Source organism: Dromiciops gliroides, chromosome 5 (assembly GCF_019393635.1).
Source record: "Dromiciops gliroides isolate mDroGli1 chromosome 5, mDroGli1.pri, whole genome shotgun sequence".
NCBI lineage: Eukaryota > Metazoa > Chordata > Mammalia > Microbiotheria > Microbiotheriidae > Dromiciops > Dromiciops gliroides.
The window spans coordinates 226,198,119-226,220,686 of record NC_057865.1 but is presented as its reverse complement, the minus strand read 5'-3'; the positions used below and the strand labels follow the sequence as shown (position 1 = coordinate 226,220,686).

At 47.9% G+C, this 22,568-nt stretch overlaps 1 protein-coding gene across 1 annotated transcript in view; it reads right to left on the bottom strand.

Annotated features, from left to right (window-relative positions):
* The window catches only part of LRP1 (LDL receptor related protein 1), a 114,977-nt gene that overhangs the window by 20,329 nt on the left and 72,080 nt on the right, over window positions 1–22,568 (bottom strand). Inside the window, exons 43-65 of the mRNA XM_043969073.1 lie at window positions 20,963–21,167; window positions 20,402–20,594; window positions 19,140–19,265; window positions 18,630–18,758; window positions 18,166–18,285; window positions 16,491–16,604; window positions 16,043–16,192; window positions 15,756–15,878; window positions 15,310–15,426; window positions 14,912–15,040; window positions 14,359–14,481; window positions 14,131–14,271; window positions 13,414–13,604; window positions 12,956–13,139; window positions 12,510–12,595; window positions 12,082–12,201; window positions 10,729–10,916; window positions 10,171–10,376; window positions 9,640–9,828; window positions 5,681–5,829; window positions 5,293–5,386; window positions 5,003–5,119; window positions 4,111–4,230 (exon numbers count right to left, since the gene is read on the bottom strand). Coding sequence (XP_043825008.1) covers window positions 4,111–4,230; window positions 5,003–5,119; window positions 5,293–5,386; window positions 5,681–5,829; window positions 9,640–9,828; window positions 10,171–10,376; window positions 10,729–10,916; window positions 12,082–12,201; window positions 12,510–12,595; window positions 12,956–13,139; window positions 13,414–13,604; window positions 14,131–14,271; window positions 14,359–14,481; window positions 14,912–15,040; window positions 15,310–15,426; window positions 15,756–15,878; window positions 16,043–16,192; window positions 16,491–16,604; window positions 18,166–18,285; window positions 18,630–18,758; window positions 19,140–19,265; window positions 20,402–20,594; window positions 20,963–21,167 — 3,314 coding nt within the window. The remainder of the gene's footprint in view (window positions 1–4,110; window positions 4,231–5,002; window positions 5,120–5,292; window positions 5,387–5,680; window positions 5,830–9,639; window positions 9,829–10,170; window positions 10,377–10,728; window positions 10,917–12,081; window positions 12,202–12,509; window positions 12,596–12,955; window positions 13,140–13,413; window positions 13,605–14,130; window positions 14,272–14,358; window positions 14,482–14,911; window positions 15,041–15,309; window positions 15,427–15,755; window positions 15,879–16,042; window positions 16,193–16,490; window positions 16,605–18,165; window positions 18,286–18,629; window positions 18,759–19,139; window positions 19,266–20,401; window positions 20,595–20,962; window positions 21,168–22,568) is intronic.

Genomic DNA, 22,568 nt, shown 5'->3' with positions numbered 1-22,568 from the left:
AGAATCTTCTCTGGTCAAGATCCCTGTCTTAGTAAAGAAAGAGTTGAACTTTGAACTGGGTTTATTAAATAATAACTTAATAATAACCAAAAAGCCAGCAAGCTTCTGAGCAAGACAATATGCATAATTGAGTGGGAATTGTCAGAGGACCGGCTTTTGAATTTGTGAAGTTTCTAGGGGTGAAAAGGCCTGAGAGGGCTTGCAAGCCCTTGAGTGGCACTGTGGACCTGACCTAAGATTGGCATGGTATTTGCCAGGCAGATTCAGCATCACTCAGCACAAAGAGGGATGGCTTTCCCAATCTGTGATTTGAGTAGAAAAAAGCACTGTTAGAATGACCCAAGTGAGAAGCTCTAGGAGAGCTAACAAATACCATATCAGAGAATAAACATCTGACTTGTGAGCAGTTAATAGAAAAAAAAATAGATTATTTGAGCAATTGACTAAGAGTGTATTGAGCAGTGGCCTGATTCAGATGGAAGGGGAGGGGGAATTGCATGTGATTTCCTTGGGGGGAATGGGGGGCGGCTCAGTTGATTTAGTCACAGGATGTAATCACAGATGATAATGTGTTAATGAGGTGTCTATACCCTGTTATCCCTTTGTAAAGGATGAATACCTCCCTCACTCTGAGTCAGAAGGGAGCAATGTCATCCAAAGGCAAGCCACGCTCCTGTGTGCCCCTTAAAAGACACAATCCAGACAGTCTGAGGCAGTTCTGGCAGAAGGTAGCAGTCGGGAAGAACGGAGCTCTTCACCTCATGGAGAGGGAGGAGGGGACCGTCTCTCCTCTCTCATGATTGGCCGTGGGCCTAGCAGCAGCAAAGCTACTTGCTTAGCTAAAGGCCGCCCATCTAGTAGCAGGAAGGTCAACATAAGCGAATTCAAGGCACAGCTGAGGGAGCAGAGACGCACACCCCAGACAGAGAGGCAGTCACTTGAGACCAGAAATGACTTTAAGGAGACTGACCTTTGACAGCAGAAGAAAAAAAAGAGAGTTATGAACTCAAGAGAGAATTAGCCCAAGCATCAGAGTGCTGAGCCACAGAGACAACACTGCAGAGAGAAAAGGGACTGAGGTCTTGCCACACGTGTTTCCTAAATGTGTGCTTCATAGTCATTTTAAGTTTATGCTCACTACTCCCACAAATGAGGTGTGGGAAAGTGAGCCTTAGGTCTAAGGTATGTGGGTGTGTATGTTGGGGGGAGGGAAGGGGAAAGTTTTTAAGTGCTATTCTTACTATGCCATTTTAGTAGATGACCTTGCTTTGATATAATTGTATTTAGCGGCTGACTGTTAATGGGAAACCCACTGGCTGGGCTCATGAGCTATAGTTTTAGGAGTAGGGACCTGTGGGATACTCTCAGAATTTGAGGATGGCAGCGTCAGCGTCCTTTTGGGCACCCAGCCCTTGAGTGAGAATACAAGTTGGGAGGCAGCCCAGAGGGGATGCTTCACAGGAAAATTCAATTTCCAGTAACTGCAAAACATCTCATGTATGTGCTGACACATATTGGAAAAAATAAAAGCGGAGGACCTATTTAAAGATGAGAGCACAGACGAAATCACCCTATTTGTCAAGACAAAACACAGAGAGGACAGAAGTCACAAAAGCAAGACAGATGTGAGATAACCACCAGCAGAATTATCTGCGGTTACAACTGTGGTCTGGGTGGACACATCAGCGATGAACGTACTCAAAAGAGGGCAGTAAAAGTCGGTGTCTCAGAGGTTGAATTCAATGAATCAGCACACAGAAATGAAGCTGAACAGGGCAGGTGAACGAACAGAGGTCGTCCTAGACGCTAAAATCAGTTAGTAATCATAACTTATATCACAGACTTGATACAAACTAACTACCATCAAGCAACAACCAGAGTAACAGAACTCTTTTCTTTTCCATGTGTTATACATGTAGCCCAGATGTCCATAAATATTTCCAGTGCACTTGAGGAGGACTCTCATCGGTTCAGAGAAAGCTGGTGTCCAAGGAACAAGCACTGAGAACCAATTGATGGTACAAAGCCCAAATTTGTGATCAAGAATTGAAGCAAGGTGAATAAGTTTTGAGGGAAAGGCTTCAGTGTTAAAAGACTACTGGGGAGATCTGAAATTTGAAACAGAAACTGAACAGAGTTGATAACCAGCCAGAAAAGTGAGTTATTTTGGTTGAAGAAGAAATTGGACAGGGAGGTGTAGAGCAGAAACATACCCTTGTACAAGAAAGCAAGATCTCCATAATGTAAATATAAAGTGATAGCCAGACCTGAAACAAACTGCCGCTTTTGAGGGTTAAAAAAAAAAAAAAAAGCTCCAAAGGAAGGTGCAAATGTTCAAACGGCAGCTCAAAAGTGCTGAAGCCCAGCTTGCTTCCCAGTCAGCCCAGCGAGCTGCTGTGAGCAAAGCGGACGATGAATAAAGAAACAAGGACTGAGGAGGACCCCAGGTGGGACAAAAGCGGGAGGGTGGAACTTGGAGGCAGTCCCTTCCTGGACCAAAACCTCATTTGTAGATGCTGCTAAGGGAAAAAGAGAAAAGCTAGAATGTTTAGAAATACTGCTAGTCAGATTCCGCCATTGCCAACAGATAGAGAAAGATCTAGAACTGTCCAATCTATAACTAGACTAAATGATGATGCTGCAGGAGAAGTGGTCTCTTGTGTGGTCAGATGTAGCTCATGGTCCAGTTACACGTAAGGCCGCTTTGTACTTTTTGATGGGTCTCTGAAGCCTTAGGCATGTATTATTATGCTCACACATTATTACTGCCAGACTTGAGTTGTTTTTCCTCCATATAGACTGCAATGATGTGTTCATGTATCATGTTCTGCATCTATATGTATATATCTATTAGACACCCGGCACGTCAAATCTTGTTTTGTCCCATGATATTTTTTGTATATAATATTAATTATGATTATTAATTGCCCTGACATTTTGGGCTTTCCACAATCTGGTTTTAACTGACTTTTGCAGACTAATTTCATTCTATTCCTCCCACTCTCAGTTGCAGCCAGACTAGACCATGAACTGTTTCTTCATTCTCATCCTGCTGTCTCCTACCTCTGAAATCTCATGCGGGCAGATGCCTGGAATCCACTCCCTCCTCACTGTCACCTGCTGAAATTCTCCTCTTCCCTGAAAGCCCAGTTCAACACTTTCTTCCACGAGATCTCCCCTAACAACACCCTGCCCTCCCCATGAAAGGGATCCCTCCCTCCTCTGATTTATTTATTATTTATTACCTAGTCCCTTTTTTTTTTTTACCCTGATGTTTCATTCCTGACTCTTCATTATAGCGTCATCCCCTTGAGGGCAGTCCTTGTACCCTAATCCACTTTATGTCTTCAGGGTCTTGCTACATAGTTGGTGCTTAATAATTGATCACTCAATTGAATTGAATTGAATTATGTTACCCAACCAACAAAGTGACTTAAGATCTCTAAAATGAATATTGCATTCAACTTCTCCCAAAACATTTCAAGCCATTTTCTCCAGTGGCTTCAAAATGTCTGGAAATTCTCTCTCTCTCTCTCTCTCTCTCTCTCTCTCTCTCTCTCTCTCTGTCTTGTTCGCTTGCTCTCTCTCACTCTGTTTCTCTTTGCCTATCTCTCTGTTTGCCTGTCTCTTTCTCTCTCTTTATCTGTCTGTCTTTCTCACTCTGTTTCTCTTTCTCTCTCTTTGCTCTCTTGCTCTTGTTCTGTTTCTCTGTTTGCTTGTCTCTCTCTGTGTGTCTTTCTGTCTCTCTTTCACTTTTGCTCTCTCTCTCTATTTCTGTGTGTCTATCTCTGTCTGCCTGTCTCTTTCTCTCTGTCTTTCTGTCTCTCTCTTTGTCTCTCTCACTGTTTCTCTCTCTGTCTCTTTTTGTCTCTCTTTCACTCTCACTCTTGCTCACTTGCTCTCTCTCTCTGTGTGTGTTTATCTCTCTGCTTGTCTCTTTCTCTGTCTTTCTGTCTCTTTCTGTCTGTCTGTCTCTTTTACTCTCTCTTTCTCTCTGTGTGTCTATCTCTCTGTCTTTCTGTCTGTCTGTCTGTCTGTCTGTCTCTCTCTGTCTCCTTCTCTGTCTCTTCCCTCTCCTTAATCTGGCCTCCCCAATGCCCAGTCACTCACGACAGTCCCGCTCGTCCTCTCCATCTCCACAGTTGTCCTGCCCGTTGCAGCGGAAGATGCCAGGGATGCAGCGGTTGGTGTTAGTGCATTTGAACTGACTGGGCAGACAGACGTGGATGTCTGCAGGGGGACATAAGGTCATGGAAGAGAGCAGAGTCAAGAAAGAGGAGACCCATTTCCACAGAGACCAGAGGTAAGAAGAAAAGGACCAACACCATGGCAGAAGGGAGGGGGAAACTTCCCAGTGGTCATACAGGGGAGACAGATAGAAGTCTAGCCTTTGACACTTAGCAGGAGTGTGACCTTGGGCAGTTCATTTAATTTCTTTGAGCCACAGTTCCTTATCTGGACAACAGTCATAATAATACCTATAACACTGGGGATCAAAGGAGATAATGACATAAACCACTTTTTATTTCAAGCACTATATAGATTCCAGCTATTGAGGAGGTCCTCTTTAGAAAGAAAAAGCTGTGGGGGAATGGACCCCTAAATGGAAGGCTTCTGAAGGGGAAATTAGAAAAAAGGGGGGGGCAGCTAGATGGCGTAGTGGATAGAGCACCGGCCCTGGATTTAGGAGGACCTGAGTTCAAATCCGGCCTCAGACACTTAACACTAGCTGTGTGACCCTGGGCAAGTCACTTAACCCCAATTGCCCCACAAACAAAACAAAAAACAAAACAAAACAAAACAAAACAAAACAAAACAAAAAAAAAAGAAAAAAGGGGGGGACTCAAAGTTTCCCATTCCCTTGGATGGAAAAGATCACAGAAATTGGCATAATGAGTGATCTTCGGGGAGGGGGAGCCTACTGTCTCCTTCCCTCAGGTACACAGAGAATCTGGCCCTCTGTGTGGGCCAGGCAGGACAGGGAATTGGTCAATTCTCTTACCACAATTGGCCTCGTCGCTGTTGTCCTGACAGTCATTGTCACCATCACATATGAAAGCTGGGTTTGTGCAGATACCAGTTGAGCACTGAAATTGCCCTGGGCGGCACTTGAACTCGGCTGCCAGGGGAAAGGCGGTTCATCAAGTACACACGGTAGGTGCTGTCTTCCTCCCTTCCTACCCCGCTAAGGTTTCTCCAGAACCCCAGAAGCCTCTAGTTCTTATCGGCAGAGGTTACCTCTTTGTCCTGTCATTCCCACCCCCCACCCCTGTCCCTTCCCCTGTCACTTACGACAGTCATGAGGTTCATCAGAGTGGTCACCACAATCATCCTCTGTGTCACATTTCCACCAGAAGGGGATGCACTTATCGTTCTTACACACGAACTAGGGTGTGGAATAAGAGTTTTAGTAGGGTTCATACTGGGGTCAGAAAAAGTCTGAAGTTCCTTTTTGGGGAGGGCCTTTCTTGTGTGGGGGAGGTAGGGGTATTAACAAGGGGGCATCAGGTCAGGCTACAGGGATATTTATGGGAAGAGCTGTGAAATTATTCATGGGGAGGCAAGGTTTGGGGGTGGACTGGACTGTAGAGATGGCAGCATGGGTCACAGGGAGGTCAGAGTGTGTCTTTGTGTGAAGAGTTTTGGTGCCTAGATGAGGATCATGGTGACAGTCCCTTACCTGACTGGCGGTACAGTTGGAAACACAGGTGCGTCCATCGCCTCCCAGATAGAAGTTGGTGGGACAGGCACATTTGTGGCCCCCACCAGGAGAAAGCAGACACAAGTTGCTGCAGCCACCATTGTTCACCTTGCATGGGTGATTTGGAACTGTAAGGAAGCAGAGGTGATAGGAAAGGTCAAAGGATGGTGAGTCCCATGTCTTTAGAGACTTGTGGTGTTGTGTGTTTTTTCCCAGATTCCTAGACAAACTCTTTTGGGGGGGGGGCAGGGCAATGAGGGTTAAGTGACTTGCTCAGGGTCACCCAGCTAGTGTCAAGTGTCTGAAGCAGGATTTGAACTCAGGTTCTCCTGAATCCAGGGTCGGTGCTTTATCCACTGAGCCACCTAGCTGCCCCCAACAAACTCTTGAACTCTTCCACATTCGCCCTGCCCCACTTTAATCCTGACTCTGTAACATCCTAAACCATTCTGTAACACAGCAGTTCCCATGGTGTGGTCTAAAGACCCCAATGCCTTTTTAGGGATTCTATAAGGCCAAAACTATTTTTATAAAAACTAAGAAGAAATTATTTAAGTGCTAAAATGCAATTCCCTGCCTTCCCTCTTCCAACTATATATCCGTGTGAGGCCAGATTTTCTTTATGTACTTTAACCAAAACAACATATCGAAACAGACTGAATGCAGGAGCAGATAGGAGAATCCAGCTGTCTTCTAGGAAATCAGACATTAAAGAGATTTGCAAAAATATGGAAAACCATGCCACTCTTCTCGCTACTTTTTTATTTTTGGAAATAGTGATTTTTTTGGTAAAATGCTATTTATTTTAATGGGTTTTTAATTATTATTTTTAAAGTAATACTTTAACATTTTATCAGTTTTAATTTATAATATGGTAAACATCAATAGATTTAACCTGCATTTTAAAAAAAGCTCTTTGAGGTCCTCAATAATTTTTAAGGGTATAAAGGGGTTCTGAGACTAATAAGTATAAGAACAGCTGCCCTAACCCCATCTCTGATCTCACCCTAATTCTCTTTCCTCCTATTCCCTCATCTACTCTTATCCCTAATTCAAATTCTATGTTTCTTTTAAAACCATAACCCCAACCTCTTAGCACCACTCTGAAAGCTCAGAAACGAAATATTCTCATTTTTTCAAAGCTGGGCTTGGGATTCCAACCCCAGGGAACTTTGCCAAATGGCAAATGAATAATAATAGTTGACATTTATACAGTGTTTTAAGGTTTGCAAAGTACTACACATATATTTTCTCATTTGATATTTCCAACAACCCTGTGAGATAGGGGATATAATTACCCCCAATTCACAAATGAGGAAACTAAGGCTTGGTGACTTTAAAGGACTTGCCTATGATCTGAGAGGGCAGCTAAGAGTACCGGGCCTGGAGTGAGAAAAGCCCGAGTTTAAATCTAGCTTCAGTTATTTACTAGCTGTGTGACCCTGAGAAAGTCACTTAATCCTGATTGCTTCAGTTTCTTCATCTGTAAAACAAACTGGAGGGGGAAGCTAGGTGGCGCATTGGATAAAGCACTGGCCCTGGATTCAGGAGTACCTGAGTTCAAATCTGGCCTCAGACACTTGACACTTACTAGCTGTGTGACCCTGGGCAAGTCACTTAACCCCTATTGCCCCACCAAAAATAAAAAAAACCAAACAAACTGGAGAAGGAAATGGCAAACCACTCCAGTAGTTTTGCCAAGAAAACCCCAAATGGGGTCACAAAGAGTTGGACACCACTGAAATGAATGAACAGCAACAGGGAGCTTATAAATGTCAGAGGCAGGATTTGAAGCCAGGTCTTTCCTGACACAAAGTCCAAGGTTCTTTTTCACTGCACCACATTGCCTCTCCATCCCATGGCCACAGGCAATCAATCCTCTTTTGACTGCTTCTGGCCCCAGCCGACCACCGTGTAAATGCCTGCAATCACAGGCCCTGGGCCAGATCTCAGCCCCTCTAAATGATGGTGGTTGGTGTTTCTTCCCTAAGATCTATCATTTCATTTTGTCCTGTGATGAAATGAGGGCAGGAAAGACTATTTCCACCTCACAGATGAGGAAGCAGAGAAAGGAAATAATTTGCCTCGGGGTGTCCGTGGGAGGTGCCACCAGGAAGTGTCATGGGCTTTAGAAGCAGGATGGATCTCTGGCCTTCATCTGGTCTAAAATTCCTATTTGACAAATGAGGATATCAAGGCACAGAGAGGGCAAGGCTTGTTCAAGGTCACGCAGGTAGTAAAAAGATCTATTTGAGCCTCATGACAAGTAGATAAATCAAGTATCATTATTATTTCTATTTTGCAGATGGGGAAACCGAGTCTCAAAGAGACTCATAAAATCAAAGGATTTGGTATTATAAAGGCTATTAGAAATCTAGATCGACTCCCATATTTTACAGATGAGGAAACTGAGACCTGAAGTGTTGAAGTGATTCGGTTATTTTTGTTTGTTTTTTGTTTTGTTTTTTTGTGCAGGGCAATGGTGGTTAAATGACTTGCCCAGAGTCACATAGCCAGTAAGTGTCAAGTTGTCTGAGGCCGGATTTGAACTCAGGTCCTCCTGAATCCAAGGCTGGTGCTTTATCCACTGCACCACCTAGCTGCCCCTTTTTTTTTATTCAGGCTTCTTCTTCTTCTTTTTTTTTTTTTTTGATGAGGCAATTGGGGTTAAGTGACTTGCCCAGGGTCACACAGCTAGTAAGTGTCAAGTGTCTGAGGCTGGATTTGAACTCAGGTACTCCTGACTCCAGGGCCCGTGCTTTATCCACTGTGCCACCTAGCTGCCCCCCTGAAGTGATCTGTTTGTCATAGAATTTGGAATCAAAGGTACAATGGTACAATGGCTGGAGCAACAGGCCTGGAGCCAGAAAATTCTGAGTTCAAATCTGGCCTCTGACACTTACTAGCTGGGTGCCCTCAGGCAAATCACTTCATTTCTGTCTGCCTCAATTTCCTCAGTTGTGAAATGGGGATAATATCATCTGCCTTCCAGAGTTCCTATGGGGATGAAATGAGCTAAGTTTTGTAAAGCACTTAGCATAGTGCCTGGTGAACAGAAGGTGCTATAGAACTGCTCATTCCCTCCCTTTCCCTGCCCACCACCCCTTGTAGGGCTCTAGGCTCTAGGATAGTGCAGAGGGCTCTGTTGGACCTTTGGGTGTAGCATCAGAATTGGAGGCATTTAGGGTCAGGGTCTCTTAACTGTCTTTTTTTTTTTTTTTTTTTTGGTGAGGCAACTGGGGTTAAGTGACTTGCCCAGGGTCACATAGCTAGTAAGTGTCAAGTGTCTGAGGCTGGATTTGAACTCAGGTCCTCCTGACTCCAGGGCTGGTGCTCTATCCACGGCACCACCTAGCTGCCCCTCTTAACTGTCTTATAAACACATAATGCCTTTTCTCATGCTACTTCCCTAGCCTAGAATGCCTTTCCTGCTTCCAGATGTATCCCTCTATCAGACACATCCTTCTTTAAGGACCAATTTACCTTAGACTTTCTGCATGAAATCTTCCCTAACTGGACTGTCCCACACTCACTGCTCCTTCCTCAGAACTCTTCTAGCACATCATGTTTTTTATTGCTCCTTTGGGCCATGTTGTATGGCCCGTTGGCTTGTATGATCACTAGGATCTGCTGTATGTCTATGCTTCTTGTCTTTTCAGTTAGACTGTAAGCATCTTGTGGGCTGAGCACCTCCTTGCTTTTAAGCATCTGGCACAATGCCGAGCACACAGCAGATGTTCCATCAACAACTGTGGAACGAACGGATGGATGGATGGATGGATGGACAGGGACGATAAGGACTCAGAGATGTCTTAACCACTAGGTGCTTATGCCTTATAAAATCCAGTGATTCCTCCTCGCTCTAACATTCTAGTCTATCCTGGTCCCAAACTATAGTCCTGTGTGTCTCTGCTCCCATGCTGCCTCCCCATTCTCACCATCAGGCTGACGAAGGGCATGGAAGACGTGCAGGTCCATGGGCCGATGTAAGGTGCTGATGAGCAATGTCTTGTTGGCCCCTGTAGTCTTGTGTGCCCGGTTTATGGACTTGGTCTCCCAATCGGTCCAGTATACAAAGTCCTCAAACAAGGTGAGTGCAAAGATGTGGGGGATGTCTTGGCTCAGCACTGGGAGAAGAAGATTAGCAGGGGTGAGGAGTCCTAAAAACACTCCCTCTAATGCTGATAGCATCCCTCCTCCTCCCCACCCTGTTCACCACATAGGGCTGGAGAACTACTTCAGGTGGGGCATGGAGAATAAGAGTTCTATTCTAAGGGCAAGTCAAAGGTGAACTGCTGCTTGGTCCCTCTATACTAATGCCCTAGCTTAAATTCGCTATTTCACTCCTTGGTCCTCATCTCCTCACATTCTTGGCACCTCCCAGAACCCCTTCTGGTACCCATCCTTCGCCATGTACCCCTTGCACCCCAAACACTGCCCACAGGCTCTGGCCCATGGATGACACTGACCAATGTGGCGATTGGAGCCATCCAAGCTGGCAAACTCAATGTAGTCCTCACGGGCATCTGCCCAGTAGATTCGCTCAGTGACGTAATCCAGGGTTAGACCATTGGGCCACGTGATCTTGGTGTCCACTACAACGCTGCGTCCTGAGCCATCCATGCCAATCCTCCCGATCAGTGAGTGGTCACCCCAGTCTGTCCAGTACAGGTACCTGTGCCCACACCAGGAGCCAGGAGGTGAGTGCTCTGGGGGGCCCAGAGGCCTAGGCCGCACCCAAGAGTCAGGGGGTGGTGAGAACCAGGGAATACTGGACCCTTTAGTCCTGATTCTACCCAGACTAGGGTTGGGTAAACACAAATGCCAGGGTTGACCTTCCTCCTCTGAGTCCTTTTTTTAAAATTAATTTTTTTTTTTTGTGGGGCAATGGGGGTTAAGTGACTTGCCCAGGGTCACACAGCTAGTAAGTGTCAAGTGTCTGAGGCCAAATTTAAATTTAATTTTTTTTTTCTTTGAGTACTTTTATCTGAGTACAAGTTCAATGTATATCGTTCCCCTCCACTTACCCATTTTGTACATCCACCACCAGTGCTCTGGGCTCCCGGAGGCCTGAGCTGACCAGCACTGTCCGATAGGCCCCATTGAGCTTGGACACCTCAATGGTATCTCGGCCTTTGTCACACCAGTACAGGTTTCCGCCCACCCAGTCCACAGCCAGTCCATCTGGGTTGCTAAGGCCTGTTCGGTGCAGTACCTGGGGGAAGCGAGAGGGGGAGTGTCAGATGAGATCCCCTAAGAAGGGCCACAGGAGGAGAAAGGGGCTTGCTAGTAATTGTTTAAGAACTCATACTACCAAAAAAAAGTATGCATGACACATTTAAAAATGTAACTTGTGTCATTAATATTTTCTCCATCAGTTTGTTAAGTCCAGGCAATCAGCAAAACAATAGATGAAGCCCAGATTTGTAGCATTTGCCGGTTTCTGGGGCATAAATGCTCACACTGAAAATTTAACAATTGGCTCTCTCAAGCCAGTATGAGCTGACTCCAGTATCCCCCCCAAAGAGACCTGCCTGAACCCCATTCTCATGGGCTCTGGCTTTCAGAGACAGATTCTTCTTCAGCTTTCCAGAAAACCCAAACCCTACTGGAGGGCAGAGGAAGGTGGGAAGAGGGGAAGAAATGAGATGACAATAGGAAGGAGAGAGGTCAGATCTCAAGGAAGGACATTTTGATTATCATGGGATGGGAAGAGAGTAAAGGGAAGGCCAGGCCTCATCTAAGTGGACTTGGGCTACCAGGGCAGGAGGCTAATGGAATGACTAAGGGAAGAGGGAATAGGGAAGAGAAGAGGGAGCTTGTTTTTGTAGGGATCCAAGCCGGGGTTGGCGGGGGGTGGGGGGGGTGGGGGAGGAGAATGATATCACTGGATGGCAAAGGGCTCTTAATCTTCTTGGTGTTGTATACTTCTTGAACAGTATGGCGACCTATTGATCCCTTCTCAGAAAAAAAAGTTTGGGTGGGTTTTTTTAAACTTATAATTTGAGGAAATGTTAAATTTCAGTAAGAGGTTAGTAGACATAAAGAATAATTCCCCCCAATCTCAACAAGATCAAAGACTCCCTGAAATCTATCCATGTTCTCCTTGGGCCCATGTATCCTTAGGTTAAGAAGTCCCACTCTAAGGTGGCACAGTGGATAGAACACCAGCCCTGGAGTTAGGAGGACCTGAATTCAAATCCAGCCTCAGACACTTGACACTTACTAGCTGTGTGACCCCTGAGCAAGTCACTTAACCCTGACTGCCTCATCAAAAAAAAAAAAAAAAGTCCTGCTCTAGTCAACTATGCCTCTGGATTTTCCCTGTTTCATTTCCCTCGTGACCTGCTCCTATTTCAGGGAGTGGGGATCCCCCTCACCTGGACATTGCTCCCATTGATGTTCATTCTTCGGATCATGCTGCCCTGAGTTGTCACATCAGTCCAGTAAATCATCTGTTCTCGGTAATCGAAATCCAGGGCGACTGCATTGTTCAGGCCCTAATGTATAGCAGGACATGAGCACTGGAGCCTGAGGGCAGGGGCAGGGGACTAAAGATTGGGACAGAGGGGCAGTGAGACAGTAGGGAGAGGAAATTGAGGCTGGAGAGGGAAGGCCCACAGAGAAAGGAGTCCCCCCTCCTACCCCTCCCTCCCAGTTCTTTGTAATTAAGATCAGTGTGGGCCCAGGGAGCAGGGAAGTGGTGGAGGATGGAGAATGGGGCTGGGAGCCAAGTATAGAATAGGAAGAGAGTGGAGAGGGGAAGGTAGGGGAAGGTGGGGGCAGAGAGGTCAGAGGATTCTGGTACCTGCTTGAGCAGAGTATAGTTCGTGCCATCCAGGTTAAGCTTGCGAAGGTAGTAGCGATTGGCAAAGATCAAGAATGGCTCCTCATCTAGGGGCAGAGATGGGGAGGGAAATGGGGAGGGGGCTGAGGTCCCATTCTGTGGAGTGACATGTCTAATTTCCCCTTCCCCATCTCTGAACATCTGTCTTCCCAAGGTCTCACCTCCCCAGGGACCCCCCTTGCCTGTCATGGCCCTACAGCTTGTGGGGATTAGTTTCAGAGGTGTATTAAAATAATGGCAAACAGGGCAGCTGCCCATCTGATGTGACAAACTGCATTGGAAAATAACTGCCTCATCATTAGAGAGGAATCCTTGTGACTATAGCATCCCAGGGGCCCACGTGTTCTTAAGCTGCCCCAGGGTGGCTCCTGTGCCCCTTGCCCTCTCCCCTGGGATGTGCCTCTCACCAGTCACAGCCTTGCAGCTGTGGGCGTCACCCCCTCGGGGGGCATAGCCCTCCACACACAGACACTTGTAGCTGCCATGGGTGTTGATGCAGCGCTGGCTACAGGGGAAGCTGGTGCTGCACTCGTCCACATCTGCACATGTCCGACCATCGTCCTTCAGCCGGAATCCTGGGCGGCAGCGGCACTGAGGGGCACAGCGGGCATGGGGCACAGGGCACCAGGGACATGGGGCTGAGGGGTGGGGTGTGGTGGGTAGGGAGAATGCCTTAGCCCTGGGGAAGAACTGTTCTCTAGTCCACCGCCACCCTTACCATGGAACCTGGCTGGGGTGCAAATCCTTTCTCAGCACACTCCCCTGCCCCCAATTTCTACCGTGGGAAAGGGGTGTCAGGGCGAAGGTCTCTGTGCCCAGGCCGGGTATGTGTCTGTGTTTGGGGGATCCGGGCCTGGGCACTCACCTTGTACCCAATCTTCAGGTCCTCACAGTCCTGGCTGCAGCCGCTGAGTTTCCGGCTCAGGCATTCATTGATGTGGCAGCTACGCTCATCTGAACTGTCACCACAGTCATCTTGCCCATTGCAGACCAGGGACTCGCTCACACAACGCCCACTCTCACACAGGAACTGGGAGGATGCATTGCACTTGTGCTCTGGGGAAGGGAAGGGGAGGGGAGGGAAGTCAGGGATGCCCAGGGGTCCGTCATTTTCTGGACATCATTCTTCCCAACAGTTCTCATCTCCATAGTATGTTGGGGGCTTACAAAGTGCTTTCCTTACAACAACCTTATGAGCTAGGGAGCCCAAATATTATTACCATCTTTATTTTTTTTTTTTGGTGAGGCAATTGGGGTTAAGTGACTTGCCCAGGGTCACACAGCTAGTAAGTGATAAATGTCTGAGGCCGAATTTGAACTCAGGTCCTCCTGACTCCAGGGCTGGTGCTCTAGCCACTGTGCCACCTAGCTGCCCCTTATTACCATCTTACATAGGGAGAAATTGAGCCTTGAAGTAGTTAAGTGACTTGTCTTGGGCCCCAGTGACAGTTGTCAGAGTCAGGATCTGAAGCACAGCTCTCTCTGTGACCTCTGGTCAGCTCTTGCTCGGTGCCCACTGCCAGGTAAGCCGGCATCAATGGCCAAGGATGGGTGGCGCCCCCCCACCGGCATGTGCTCTCACCTGGGCTGGTACAGTGAGGGTTCTTGGGGGCCTCATCACTCTGGTCATGACAGTCATTCTCCCCATCACATTCCCACTGACGAGAGCTCAAGCAGCGCCCATTGGCACAACGGAATTCCGTAGGGCCGCATGTGGGGTACTCTGGAAGGCAGGGAGGAAGGGGGCAGTCAGCCGGGCTTCCCTAGACTTAGCCCTCTGGCTGGCCCCTCAGGGACGTCCACTCCTTACCACATTCTGGTGACTCATCCGAACCATCTGTACAGTCTCTGTCATGGTCACAGACGAAGTGCTTGGGGATGCACTGCCGATTCTGACACATGAACTCGCGCTCATCACAGGTGCTGTTGTACACTGTAGGAGAGGGGTCCACAGCCCACTTAGGACCAGATGAGCCGCCCACAGCCCTCCTAGTCCTGTTCCCTCTGCCTTACTTCTCATCTCTCCATCTCTAAGAGACACTTAGACAAGATGTTCCCCACCCCCGCGAGCCCCAAATTCCCCTGGCCCCCATAGCCACTTCCTCCTCATCTGCTCACCGGTCATCCTTGACCTTAGCCCTGCCCCCACTCATTCTCAGCCCAACTAGGGTTGGAGAACACAGACTGGACACAGAGTCAGGACATTTGAGTGCTGGTCCTGACTGAACGGCCAACAAACCGCGTCACCCAAGACAAGCCACTAGCTCTTCCTAAACCTGAGCGTTTTCCTTTATGAGCCGAAGACTAGGTGGTGCCCAGGGTCCCTTCTGCCTGCTGTGCTCTATGATTCTGTGGTCACTTACAACACCCAGCTGCAACACTCTCGTCGGCACCATCGGCGCAGTCTTTGTCCCCGTCACAGAGCCAACGGTCAGGAACACAGAAGTGCATGCCCGGGCAAGAGAAGGATGACGGACCACATGTCTTGCCCTCTGTGGAAGAAGCATTGGTCACTGAGAGAGCCTCAGGGACAGGGAGCCATCCCCATACATACACACACACACACAGAAAGAGCCTCCCTCTTCCCCACCCATGTTGGCCGAGTCATTTATTCCCAGCCTCTTCCCTTGGAGCAACAACTCTTCCCCCACCAGAAGATGAATGGCCATTCCCAGCTACAACTCTCCTATCTAGGCATTCCTGGCCACGTGTGACCTGGCTCCTCTAACCTCTTCCCCTCCCATCAACCCCGGTAACTCACGGCAGGGGGCAGCTTCATCTGAGCCATCCCCGCAATCATCACTCCCATCACATAGCCATTCCTTAGAGATGCATCGATGATTTTGGCATTCAAACTGGGCCTCTGAGCAGAACTTATCTGGAGAAGGGATGCACGGGGACAGCAGTTAACTTAGGGGGTAGAGATATGGGTAGGACGCAGTGTCTTGGCAATGTGGCACACAAAGCCCCATACTCTTAAAACCCCCGGGGTCCAACATAAACAAAAGAGAAGGGCTGGAGCATAGGAGGCTCTGGGAGAAGGGGTTTCAAGGTGGGGGATTACCAGGGTTTGGGGGGTATCTAAGAGGGAGGTGGCATAATTATTGGGAGAGAGGTAAGAATCCCTCACTACAAAGGCCTCAGTTTCTCTGTCCTCACACTTTGAAGCACTGGGTTTGAGGAAAAGGGGTCTGGGCTTTTACTCACTGCAGTGGGCTTCATCCTCGCCATGCTCACAGTCATCTTCCTTGTCACACGTCCAGCTCATGGGAATGCATCGGCCACTGGGGCAGGGGAAATAATTCAGGGGGCACCTGGGTCGCTTTACACCTACGGAGGGAGGCTGGATATGAGAGGACCATCCAAAACAACCCAGTGGACCCACAGGCAAGGCGCAGGAAGGTAGCCCATGACCCACTGGTCTTCCTACCTTCCCACCAAGTCAGAACAAGCCCCATTCCTGCTCCCGCTCACTCCAAACTGGTGTCACTGACCTGGGCAGTCACGCTCATCGCTGTAGTCCCCGCAGTCATTGGCACCGTCACAAACCCAGCTGGAGGCATAGCACAGGGACGTCCGCTCGCACGGCAGGAACGTCACCCCCTTCACCCCCAGGCGGAAGTAGCTGCTACAGTCAGTGGTGCCTGGGGTGGGGTGGGGGAGGGAGAGGGGTGACATCCTGGTCCCTCCCCCACCCCCTGGAAAGATTCCCTTTCCATCCCTACTTGCTGCCTCCCTTTGTGAAACCCGGGGTTGGGGCTGGCCTGGAGAAGAAAGATGGGGCAGAGGAACAGGGAGAAGAGGGGGCCATGAAAGAGAAACCAGGAGGTGGAAGTGGGGTGGGGCAGGATCAGTGACGAGTGGATGATGGAAGCAGAAGGGGAAGGAAGAACTAAGGAAAACAGGGTGACATGAGAAAGCCAGGACGAATCTTCTACTCACTACAATTCATCTCGTCTGATGCATCTTCACAGTCCAGAAATTGGTTGCAGCGGCTGGAATTACTGATGCAGCTCCCATCCCGGCATCGGAACTCATCTGCTGCACAGGCAGTCTCTGTAAAACAGCCCAGGCAGACCCTCATCAGTGTGGGGCTCAACATCTGCAAACTAGCAGGGTCTGAGGGGAAGAGGCGCACAACCCAACGCTACCCCCCAGTGGCCGCAGTACGAGACAACAAGGGACTAGACATGTAAACCCCCAGAGAGCCAAAGATCCAGCCATCAACCTGTAATCATGATTCAAAATCATCCACTGGACTTGGGCCCCTTCTGGCCCGGGATCCAGTCTCACCTCTGACACACAGTAGCTGTGTGACAGTGGCCATCACTCAAAGTGCCAGTGCTCCAAATATATACAATTTAGACAACTTGCAGATCTGCTTCCCTCCTTCTCTCTCTCTTTCTCTCTCTCTTTCCTACCCTCCCTCCCTTCTTCTCTCCCCAAATAAAACAACTCCCATTTCTGTATTGTTGGAGGGTTTACAAAGCACTTTCTTTACAACAATTTTGTGAGCTAGACAGGGCAAATCATTATCATTCCCATTTTACGGGAATGTGTCTTTTTCTGCTTCTGACATTTACTGGGAGCAACCATAGGCATGGAACCTCTCTAAGCTTCCATTTCCATCCCTGCAAAGTGGAACTAATAATACTTGTAATATCTGTAATACTTCGCCTGGTTTCTCTGGTTTCTTTCAAGTTTTAGCTAAAATCCCACTTTCTGTAAGAAGTCGTTCCTGGTAGCCCTTAATACTAGTACCTTCCCTATGAGAATTTAGACATCTTGTTTGTACTGTTGTTTGCATATTGTCTCCTCCCATTAGACTGGAAGTTACTTGAGGACAGGGATTGTTTTTGCTTTTTTTTTTTTTTTTTTATTCCTAGCACTTAGCACAGTGCCTGGTATGTAGTAGGTGCTTAATAAATGCTTGCTGACTTGTCCTATCCAATTCCAAGACCTTTGAAAGACTTAAGACCTCACATCAATTCAATAACCAACCAGTATTGCAGGAGCCCAACATGGAACATGCTCCCAACCTCCTGACCTCAGAATGCATGTGGTTTTTGGACCAGGCTAATGCAGGGATTTATTTTTCTTGTCTCTGTATATTTGTTACAAGGATTTTTTTTTCTTTTCTTTTCTTTTTCCAGTGGTGGGAGAAGGTGAGAAGTAGAGAAAAGACATTTTTGTTAATTGGGAAAAAAGAAAATTTAAAGAGGACTTGTTTTGAGGAAAGTGCTTTATAAACATAAAAAAAGGCCTGATCAATTCGAACTGTTCTTATTTACAGTAACGACAACGCTAACGCTAACTTAAGGGAGCAGAAAGCAGGGCTGGAGAGAATCGAACATCTCGAGCTTTTCTGTTTCCCGGACCACTCTGGCAGTCTGGTGAAGCCTTTGGATAATGGTTTTAAATGCACAAAACCAAATACAAAGGATTAAGAAGGAAACCAAATTGTACTGGAACACAGTTATTGAAATTAACAAAAATAAAAGCTCATGGACTCCAGGTTAAGAAGCCCTGGGCTGGAAGGTGAGGGGATGCAGGGGAACTCTTCACTCTGTGGGGAAGGGGGCTCCAGGGGACGGGGAAAGGAGGCTCTTGCACTCACTGTTACATGGGTTTTCATCTGAACCATCCCCACAGTCGTCAGCCCCATTGCACCAGAGGGCATTGGGCACACAGCGCCCATTGTTACACTGACGGAAAGTCTTCTTACAGCGGCGTGTGTCTGGGGAGGAGAAGGTCGGAGTGAATGGAAGACGCTCCTGGTGAGCTCACGTTTGCACACTTGCTAGGCAGGTAAGTATTGAGGGGCTGCTCGGTATGACAGATGGTTAGGGATATACTAAGGACAGATCACAGTCCCTGGTCCCCCGGTGTCTTATCAGACTAACCTTGCTTCTGCTTCACTCTGCCCAGTCATGTAGGGTTAGGATCTGGGGTCACCCCAGGTTCTGTTCTGAGTGCCACCCCCTCCCCACACGTCCAGGGCATAATGGGCTGGGGCCAGTGGTGGGGTAGTAAGGGTAGATAAAGCATATGGGTCTGGACCCCAAGTGGCAGACTTCTTACTGCAGTAGGATGGCTTCTCATCTGACTTGTCCTTGCAATGGGAGGTGCCGTCACAGGTCAGGCTGAAGCTGATGCATTCGCCATTGGCGCACTCAAACTCATCTTGTGTCCGACAGGTGGAGTTAATGGCTGGAAATTGGGGTTATCAACAAGGAGAAGGGACAAAGAGGGTTCAGGATCCAGGGCTTATCCATGTATCCCTGAGCAGCGAGTCCCACTTGCCCTTCTTGCTGGGAATTGAAGGTCAGCTTTACTAGCTGTGAGACCCAGAATAAGTCACATAACTTCACAGCCTTGACTTTCTCCTCTGTACAATAATGGGGGTTGGGATGGTAGGTTAGGCTAGAGGATCTCTGAGGTCCTGTCCAGCTCCAGTATTCTATGAGTCTTATCAATTTTAGATGCTTTTATTCCTTCCCCTAACCCAAACCTTCCCTACCACTCTTCCACATCACCCTCATTCACCACATGTCTCCCACCCTCTTCAAGGTCCACGTCCCCTTCCCTCACCACGGCAAGTGAAGTCAGATTGGAGAATTCGGGCCCCTCGACAAGAACACTTGACATGTCCCTGGGGTGTGAGCATGCACAAGTCCTGACAGCCTCCATTGTTGATACGGCAAGGGGAGAGCTCGCCTGCAAGAGGGGAAGAAGAAGGTGTGAAGGACTCTACCCACTGGACAAGTACCGAGGCCAACATCACCTGAGCAGTGGAGCTCTCACTCTGTGCTGGGCACCAAAAACAATGGCAATGGTAGCCAGTGTCACTGGTGGGGCCCTGAATTGAGGCAGTAAATCTGGTATGTGTATAGAGGTGGTATTCAGGATGGAGTGGGCACCTGGGGTGACAGTGGAAGAAGCTGAATTTTGGTGGGGCTCTGGGAAGTGTGGGGGAGAAGACTTAGTTGGGAGTAGGAAGCTATGACATGTATATAGGTTCCCAAATTAGAGGGATAACTCAAGGGTGTATTTGTGTATACAGGTCCTGTGTGTGCGCATGTATGTGTCTGTGTGTAGTCCAGGGAGATACCTATATCAACAAACCACAAATATTCTCTCTCTCTCCCTCCATCCCTCCTTCTCTCTTGCTCCCTCTCTCTCTCCCCTTTCCCTCCTTCCTTCTCTCTCTCCCTCCTTCTCTCTCTCCCTCTCTCTTTCTCTCTCTCTCCCTCTTTCTCTCCCCCTCCCCCTCTCCCTCCCTCCTTCTCTCTCTCTCTTTCCTTTGTCTCTCTCTCTCTAGAAGATACTGGGTTTGGATATATTAAGACATATATACAGAAATCTTCGGTTATTAAGGAAAAGCTCTTGGGTGAATATGTGAGATATCAGAATGACTGGAGGCCCTGGGTCATGTGTTGAATAAATAATAATTGAAATGTATTTATCATTGACTTTTGGGGCACCCTGTATAATGCTTTGAAGGTTTGAAGAATACCTTACATATTCTATGAGCTAAATGCTACAACTATTATTACCATCCCTGCTTTATGATCAGGAAACCTAGGCTGAAAGAATTTATGTCACTTTTGGGGGGTTACCTAGGTTGTAAGTGTTTGACACAGGATTTGAGCTTAATTCTTCCTGAATTCAAGTCCAGTGCTCTATCTACTATGACAGGATCAGAGTGGAGGTGAAAGAAAGCCCCAGAGGTAAACACCTGGGTTTTGGGGGCAGATGGCACAAGGAAATGGGTACATGTATTGCAAGATCTTGGGCTTTAGGGAGTCTGGGGTATATATGTGGGGGAGGATCTAAAGTGGGAGGACACTCACAACTGTTGGTGTCATTGGCCACGGCAACAATGCCCATGGGCTGTTGGGGGATGTCCACTCGAAGCAGCTTCATGTCACTCCCCCCATACTTGTTGGCTCGCTGCACGGCCCGCCGTACCCAGTCTGTCCAGAAAATGTGCTCCCCATACACAGCCAGCCCAAAGGGGTGGACGGGCTCCGACTTCAGGATCACCTGGGGAGTATAGGGCCATGGACACTGGTCATAATTCTGACCTCTGACACCTCATTTCAGATGCAGCCAATTCCAGGGGATGAGAGCACCAAGGGGCAGGAACAGGAGAAAGCCCAGGTGAATGAATTTCAAACTGTTTACCTGGGAAGAGGCATTGCACCCAAGATCAACATCATTCTCTCCATCTTACCCCTTCATTTTTGGCCCATTTATGTTTATTCAGTTATTAGGTTTGGCTGACTGGCCATTTCCTCCATCTCTATCAGTGAGAATCATGTCATCCTCTTCCCCTCCCCTCTCTAGCCCTTGGATTTCCGTGGTGACAAGAATCACAAAGAAACCCCCTTGCCCCTCAACCCCAGACTCACATATCGGTGGGAGCCATCATACTCGCATCGCTCAATCTTGTCCAGTGTGGCATCAGAGAAGTACAGCTTCTCCGCACGGTGGTCAATGGCCAGACCATTGGGTGTTCGGATGTCACGTTCGATCAGCGTCAGGACATTGGCACCTGACAGTGCTGCCCGCATGATGCTTGGGTGTTGTTCATTCCAGTTGGTCCAGAACATCAGGCTGGATAAGACAAAAAAACCCACCAAAAAACCAGGGGTAGGTTATGGGGAGTGGTGGAAGAGCATGAAGCACCTGGAAAGTGGGAGAACCTAGAACTTAACACGGAGAACCTGGCAGCCAGTAGATGATCCAGTGACCTAGAAAACCCTATAAACCCAAAGCCCAACTAGAGATCCAAACTATAGGGAAGTTTAAATCACAGTACTACACACAGTATTAAGAAAATTAAGCCGGGGCAGGTAGGTGGTATAGTGGATAGAGCACCAGCCCTGGAGTCAGGAGGACCTGAGTTCAAACCTGGACTAAGACTAGCTGTGAACCCCTGGGTAAGTTGCTGAACCTCAATTGCCTAAAAAAAATTAAGCCATATACCTAGAATGGGTGCACTTAAAAACCAGAAAGGGCCACAAGTTTGGAAGTTTGCTGGGGCCACATAAACATTTCACGTTCCATGCAGGGGTGGTTGGATTAAATTGACCACTGTGATTTTGTGCTTTGAGATGTTGGAGTATGTCTAATATCCCATAGTTCTCTCTGTTTTCTTATATGTGAAACGGTAGGATTAGATGCTTTCAAAGGTTTCTTTTAGATCTAACATCTTTTGAAAGCACATTTTTCATTTATTTGTGGCACAGGCTACCCCATGAAGCAGATATGGTCATGGATTTTCACTCTAGGCCCTTGCTAAAGGGCATGTGGGACCAGAGGCTCCTGGTTGGTGTCTTATGCCCTATGATGGGGGAAGGGTTATCAAAGATGATTGCAGACTGAACCAAGAAGAGCTGTCCCTTCAATGGACCAGATAAAGGATCAAGAAGAAAAGCTCCTTCTTCTTTCAAAGCTGACCATCAGCTGTCTCTGGGACTCCCAGGCATGAGGCAGCTGGGTGGCACAGTCATAAGAATGCTGGACCTGGAATCATGAAAACCAGTTCAAATCCTGTCTCAGCTACTTCCTAGTCATGTGACCCAGGGCAAGTCACTTAACCTCTATTTGCTTCAGTTTCCTCAACTGTAACATAGGGCTAATGATAGCATCTACCTTGTAGAGATGTTGTAAAGATCAAATGAAATCATATTTGTAAAGCACTTGGCACAGTGCCTGGTGCATATGGTTTTCTAGGTGAGTCTAAGACAGGATATCAAGTTCTTAAGTGCCTCTTTTGCCTCGTGTTTCCTTTCCTGAGCACAGGTGATTAGGTGGTGATCCTGAGATGAGATCTTCCTAGCCTAAGTAGCTACCACGTGGGCTTGAGGGGCTTGGATTCATTGAGGAGTCTGGGTACTCGATGCCAATGGGAAGCGTTTCCCGAGGCTAGACTGTGCTCAGAGATGCTCATCCACGGGAGGATGAGCCAAGCATGCCTACCTGGCCAAGTGATATGGACCCTGAGGGAGCTGT